The 7,153-nt window shown below is 41.1% G+C and overlaps 1 protein-coding gene across 1 annotated transcript; it reads right to left on the reverse strand.

Annotated features, from left to right (window-relative positions):
• Nucleotides 1-41: 41 nt before the first annotated feature.
• On the reverse strand, nucleotides 42-5,223 carry LOC113204156 (exportin-2). Its single transcript, XM_026419196.2, has 21 exons — nucleotides 5,073-5,223; nucleotides 4,675-4,762; nucleotides 4,454-4,599; nucleotides 4,184-4,376; nucleotides 3,957-4,102; nucleotides 3,769-3,876; nucleotides 3,576-3,668; nucleotides 3,334-3,501; nucleotides 3,131-3,260; nucleotides 2,886-3,049; nucleotides 2,607-2,796; nucleotides 2,319-2,517; nucleotides 2,106-2,209; nucleotides 1,871-2,027; nucleotides 1,697-1,788; nucleotides 1,401-1,606; nucleotides 1,215-1,312; nucleotides 964-1,131; nucleotides 734-880; nucleotides 481-641; nucleotides 42-401 (listed from the first exon to the last, which is right to left on the reverse strand). The coding sequence occupies exons 2-21, from the start codon at nucleotides 4,757-4,759 to the stop codon at nucleotides 244-246; spliced, it is 2,913 nt and encodes a 970-aa protein (XP_026274981.1). The 5' UTR covers nucleotides 4,760-4,762; nucleotides 5,073-5,223; the 3' UTR covers nucleotides 42-243.
• Nucleotides 5,224-7,153: the final 1,930 nt, after the last annotated feature.

Below are 7,153 nucleotides of genomic sequence, written 5' to 3' on the forward strand. Positions count from 1 at the left end.
CTAGAGTATTGTTAACATAATGAAATCAAATTCCAAAGGGGTCAGTTTCAGTTAGCAAGTTTATTCTTCGCCAGAGTACAGTAATATTTACAGGGAAGAAGGATCAATGAACTAAAATGACAGATCACATTGATAAAAAGTCCAAAATTCATCACAAAAGGCACATTTAAAAGGGTGTATCGAGCAAAATGTCCAGCATTTACTATAATTATTAAAACTGATGCAACATGAGAAGACAACACATTACGCAATCTGCACTTTAGCACCATCTAGGTATGTTTTCAGATGAGCTCTGTCAGAATCTGTAAGTCCTGTAGTGAGAAGAGGAGAGAGTCTTCCAGGATAGGCTACAGACAATTTGCTGAGACTCTGAGCCAGATTTAACCTTGGGTCTCCTGCACCTGCAACACAAAAAATATTCCTTACATTAGCTTTAAAAGCACTTGATATGTAAAATAAACTCATCTAAAGAATACTTGCCACCCAAGGGATCATGTTCTTGTTTATTTGCAAAGTTAAGCTGAGAATAAGCAACAGTATAACCAGGAGCATCGTCTACTTCAATGAAATGGTCATCAGGATGAATGGACTCATCCTCAGGCAGTTCAAACAATCCAATGAGTGCCTGTAGTAAGGGGGACCTACAAAAAGGGTAATATTACACACTTCAGCTCTATACAAAATAGACACATTAGCAACAGCTATACACAAAACCGTATTATATCACACATACCATAGTCTTGAGTAGGGACCATCGAGTAACTGAGGACATTCACATAAGATTTTTGTGACACCAACTGCTGTAATTTTGCGCTCAACTGCACCACTTATCTTTTGCATATCTACTATCATCAATCTTTCCAGTACCATCCCAAACATCCTAGAGAGACAGAAATAAAATTATAGCAGCATCAACTTAAAACAAAAAGTCATGGTAGAAAATTAACAGTGTGTTCTACTTACTGGGCCTGAATACCATCAATCATTTCAATCAGACTATTGGCACCATACTTAACGGAGTAAAAGCACATAAACACCAAAAGGCCTTTCACAAACTTAGTAGTTTTGCTTGACTGCAAACGTTGGAAAAGTAGAACAAACACTTGACGAAGGTACGAAGATAGCGCTTGGCTGAGAGCAAAAAATTAAAGGGTTAGATAACATATGCCTCTCTCGTTAATCTGTCCACATATATTTGGTACACAACAACTCACGTTGGTAAGTGTTCTATAAGAGATTGAATTAGATAAAATCCTTCATGGTCATTCGCTTTTGAAGCAACAAGCTTTTGGAAAACACCAAGCAAACCACTCTAAAAAAAATAAATGGAAAAGATCAAAATTTATGACAATTGCAATTTAAAAATACAGGCATTGAAGAAAAAATAAAACTTTACTCACAATTTTCTGGGATTCTGCAATTTGACCAGCTCCTTTGTGAATGAATGCCCGAAGCAGACGCACAAGAGGGTGTATATTTCCTGGTCTCTCCCAAAGAACCGGGACCAGCAAGCAGGGAAACAATACCATGTATGGCTCAGGAATGGTTCCACTTTCATGCAGTTCAAGCAGTAGAGACAACAATTGAAAAACATAAGGGATGAATTCTTCAAAACAAAAGAACAAGAAATCATATTAGCTTATTAAACATATATACTGTAGCTCAACTTTTTCATTTTTCTTTAGATGTTAAATACCCTGAACGTCTTGAGAAAGAATGCCTTGGAAAATTGGAAAGAGTGCTTCCTCAAATGATGCTACAGCTGCAGGTGTAGATTTGCAGACAATCCTTCATAGAAAAAATTGCATATTTAAAGACGCACATGGTAAACAAGATAAAACAGAAAAGAAAAGAATGGCATGGATGTTACCTGATAGAAAGACCTATAGTTTCAAACAGATAATGATTGAAATGTGGTTTGCTCGGATTTCTTGCAACTAAAGCCAACTTTTCAGTAAGTTTTGGCAAGAGTTCCGCAAGGAAAGGTATAACATTTTCTTGCAGTGAAGAAAAGCTCCGCATTATGGCTGAAATAAAAATACACCATAAAATATAATACTGATAAATTGATAGATTGAAAATAACTAAATTATGCTACACCATACCTTTCATTATGTACTCATTTTCTGAGGATCCAGGAAGACAAAGAGCACCAAACAGAGAGTTTAGTAGAACGTGGGCCATCTGTGAGACTTCTTCCTTCTTTACACTGAAAATTGATAGAATTTTTTTGTAACAAAAACAAAGAAATCAAAGAATTTTTCTCATTAATACCAAAATATTTTGAAGACAATTCTCAGCTCTTCAGGTAATCTTACAGGGGTTGGTGGTCAGGTCCACGTATTGTTAAGATTTTTTCAATAGATGCTGCTGCATAAGTATGTACAACAGGACTTGCGGCAGAAAGATGATTAACAAGTTTGGGAAGACTTCCAACCACAACTTCCCGAGGCAATACTGTTCTGAATATCATGATGTATTTGATGGCGTCTGCTCTGATGACTGGAAGCGAGTTCACTTGGGAGAAGAAAAAAAAGAAACTTGTAAAAGACGAAAGAAAGATTGTTTCAATTGAAGCCCTTACATGAAGTTTAACTCCCACATACCATCAGGCTTCTCCAGTTCAGGGATTATGTGTTGGGCTGCAAAGTCTGTTAAATTGACAAGCTGACTGGACTGAGTTACACCATGTTTCTCAGTCTGTCCCTTAGCAGCTAGAGAGGTCACAAGATACAATGCAGCATCTTTACTGCGCCAGTTTTGAGCTGGATTTTCTGAATATTTCTGAAGCATTGCCTAGTTAAATAGCAAATATGTATGTTAGAACTCATAATCATAATGTGATGTAGAGGTAACTGCTTAACTTGAAAATAACCTCAACATACTTGAACATATTGACCAAAGATCTGCATCATTTTCTCTTCGAAGTAACGAGATAGGACTTTAACAAGATCACACGCTGCTCTACGCCTTGTATCGACATCAGAACCCTCAATGTCTCTTCTGATATATTCCTCAGGATTATCTTCAAAGAGTTCTTCGTCAGACGCTGGAAGTTTTAAGAAAAGAGCAGGTGGAGATGTTAAATGGAACTATTTTATTCTGAAAACCAAAAATGGCTATTACTTACTTCTGAATTCCATATTAGGTATGATCACCTTTTCACAAATACTGCTTAAAACAGTGGGATCTTCGAAAAGATGTCTGTAATGAGACCTGTCAGCAACTGTTGCAAGGAATTGCAAAGAGTTGCTAACCAGCTAGAGAAAGAAGATTTTGGATAATTAGATTCTACAATTGGAATCATTTAACAGAAGAAGAATCAGAACTTACAGAATCATATTTGGCAAGATGGCTAGTACTAGTAAGCAAATTCCACACATCTGTCACAAAAGTTGGAAGGTATGGTTGAAATTCCTCATCATACTTTTGGGCGTACAAAGCTGCATTATCACATATTTGCGATCGGAGTTGCTCCAGTAACCCAGGTTCATCATCATCCTAGTAATAAATGAGAAAGATTTCATGAATAACAAATTATACTCGAGTACAGAAGTAAAATTGAAGATACTGACCTGGGTATGTAAAGAGGGTACATCAGTGGTAAGTAAAGAGTGGAAATTTGTCATCCATGTCTCCATATTATCTTCAAAGAACTCTGGTATGTCCTAAAAAAAAAAAGCAGGAAAAATGTCACAAAAAAGATTAAGCGTACATAAAACCAAAAACATTTTAAGCCAAATAGACAGAAATTAAAAAATTGCTTACTTGAAAATTGAGGGAGTAGAAAACTTTACTAATTATTACCAAAGAGCTGTATATTACTTTTAACGCATTTGGATTGCTAGCATGGACAGTTGCCAAATTCAAGGTAGCCTGAAGGGGAAAAGTATCATTACCAGTTGTTCAGATTATTGTCACATACCTGATTTTGGAAAATTCGGTAATTAACTTACAACAAAGAGATCTGTCAAGGGCTTGGCAAAATTATCCAACACCAACTTAATTTCTGTCCACAGTGCTTGTGATTTGAATTCATATCGATATCTCTTGAAAATAGAATGAGCAGTGTGCAACACACCATTTATGATATTAAAGTCCCCTGGAAGATTTCAATGAGCACTTTGTTAAGTCACAATTATAAAATTAAATTAAATTTAACAGGAAATAAGAATAGTCCTACCTGATTGAAATTTTTCCACCATTTGACTGATGAGATTTGGCCACTTGAGAGGGAAGTCATATCGACCAATAATCGAAACTGCATCACTTAACTGCTTTTGTATGGATTCTGGAGACATCACCATTATGTTAACTATATTCTCTTTAATAGCCAACCTGTCATTGGCTGATATTCTGTCTCGTGTGTCCTCATCCTGTGAATTAAAGAAATTCAAGAATTTAAAACTGTCCATCAGAAGGTGATGATGATGTTACTACAAATAAAACTTACCGTGTGCCAGTTGCGTTTTACGTAATTCTTGAATGTTATAGCACAGGCAACTCGAATGGTCATTTCCACATTGTCTCTTGTTAATAGCTTTAACAAGAGCATTGGGTAGTTCTCGTTCACCTCCACAGACTCCAAGAAAGTTTCAGCTAGAAAATTTACACACACACAATGAGAAGAAAACCAAATGACAAAGGGTGAAGCTCGATGGATTACTGTAATACCTGGTTTTCGCACATTGACGTCTGGGTTTAATGTGTCATACAGGTACTTCTGAAGAGAAGCAAAGTTTTGGTCACTAAGCTCCATTTTCTGAAAAGAAAATTTAGATACAAAATTTACACTTGATTAAAAATGAATGGCGAAATGTTTATCACCGTCCATCTGAGCCCGACGAGAGATGTGTCAAGGCCTATACAGTAACATTTTCAAGGGAATATCTCGAGTAACGTGAAAGTAAATGAGGGTGTCATCGCTAATTTCATTTCGTAATTAAGCAAAAGTTGTCAAAAAAAATACACTGATGCTGTCTTGTCGCAAAACTTAGGTTAGGATTTACCGGTAACAAACACGCGCGATAATCCTACGTAACTGTATTTAACAGCGCTTGTTACAAGGTTACCTGTCTTAATGAGTTTGATCAGAAACTGGACGATAGGCTTCAGCGCAGCTTCAAACGATGATTACGAAACTAAACACAGGGTGTAAAGAGATCTTTGGAAACAATAGCAATGTCTTCCGTGCTCACGGCCTTTCAAATTCACAGGACCAAAATGAAGGGCGGGAAAACTTCAGTCAGGGCCAGGTTATCCAAGCCGAAGTTTAGACTACTACGTTTCGAAGTTAATTACTACTGACAAAATTCTAAAGAAACGCTTACCATGTGATTCTGTTTCTTGATCAAAGTCACAAAATCATGTCGAAGGTCATGGTTTCAAGGCAAAAGTTGAGATCGCATAGCTCTCACAAATGTTTCTGTTGGTAACGGGTTTACCCTATCGGTATGAGAAACATTCGGTTTGCACCCCGCGCGCGGAGTTTGGTTGCCTTCGCTAACATACCATCAACCATGGTGCTCGTGGGCTGTGAGTCCGGTGAAGCTACTCGAAGTTCACACAGGTAGTCGAAAACAACAAGAATAGCTTGAAGCATATTTTAGAAGGAATGAAAATATACGTCGTTTATGGGTGGACCGTCCCAGAATTACTTTGGCTTTGGTCTTTGGGTTCCGTAAGCTTGTCCCGGGACCCAAAGACCAAAGTGACGCCGGGCTGACTATAGCGTCAAGTGATGTAAAATACGTCGGCAACCATGGAGGCAAGAACTTTCCTCTGTGGCTCAACCAAAGTTCCCGTGGTCTTCCCACCACGCAGAGCGCCTGAGGCGGTAACGCCGCGCGGTGTACCCACAAAGTACCTACCCGGGCGCCAGCCGACGTTAAATTGAAAACCTGGGAGCAGCCATTGATAAATTGTACGAGACGTGCACGCGGACGCATGTGCAATGAACGCGGCGCAGCTCACCAAGTGTAGCCTAATGCATAATGGGTAAATTAGCATAATTTTGGGCGCGGTCGTGTCAGGCGGACGAGGGGAAGGGGTGGGGGTCGGGGCTGGGTGCCGCCACCGCGTCTATTACACACTAAGTGATTTCAGGCGGTGAAAAATGAGATCAGCTCCGCGTAATAGATTTTCGAACGGCGCATGCAGAAGGCCGGCGTGAGGGAACGCGCGGGGAAAGGGTGAAGGGAAGGGCCGCGCCGGCGGGCCATCACGGAGCGAACGGTGGGCCCGGCCGGGCCGCGCGAGCGAGTAGCCCAGGGTAATTAGATGGAGCACGTCCTCGCTCTGGAAAAATTCGGCGGTAAGAAAAAAAAATTGTATCTGCAACCGGCCTAGTACCGGCCTAGTTTGTAGAACATTTTCGATTTTGGACCGCGAGGAAAAAAAGTACCCGAAAATAACTGTTTAGAAATGTATTATTAGCCATAGAATATGAGGAACAACAAGCAACAACACAAAATAGCCCCCCCCCCCACACAAAAAGCGAAAATCAAACTGTCAGAATTTTTTGGCAAAGTGTGGGTGAGCAGGAACACGGCAAACAGAACCGGAAGAGCATGTAAACTGGGGCCCCGTTCTGTTTCCGTGGCGCGTCGTTCCTGCGAAACACGCGTGTATGTATGAAAACATCAAAAATCCTCTGATACGTGTTACGACTTGAAGTCGGGATGATTTGGACGAGAAAAACTCTCCGCAGGGGGGTTCCAATTATCGTCATTGCGCGGGGGAGGAGAAGCAGGGGGGGAAAGGCGCGGGCCCCGGGGGCCTAACATCCTGCCCTTCTTTCCTCCCACGTTAGCCGGGCGGCTGCCCCGCGCCGTGGCCGGGGCCCTCATGTGGGCGGGGAGCGAACGCCAGAAACAGTTTGCTATCACACATACGCGTGTAGTGCCTAATTGTACACCGCCAGGAAAGCCGGAGCAAGCCCGAGTCCGCGGTGTTCGCACGCGCGTCCGGCTGCCCGATTTTTCATTACGATATGAGCGATTCCCCCCCGCCGCGTGCATCATCATTACGTACTGATGAGCGCAGCGGGGTGGGGCGGAGCGGAGCGGGGCGCGGCGCCAGTTTTCGACTACCAGGGGGTGGCTGGACTAACCCCTCGCACTTTTGTAGTCACACTGTGCCGCATGGAGCAGTA

The sequence above is a fragment of the Frankliniella occidentalis genome, unplaced genomic scaffold, assembly GCF_000697945.3.
Source record: "Frankliniella occidentalis isolate FOCC.00 unplaced genomic scaffold, Focc_3.1 Scaffold4, whole genome shotgun sequence".
NCBI classification, from domain to species: domain Eukaryota; kingdom Metazoa; phylum Arthropoda; class Insecta; order Thysanoptera; family Thripidae; genus Frankliniella; species Frankliniella occidentalis.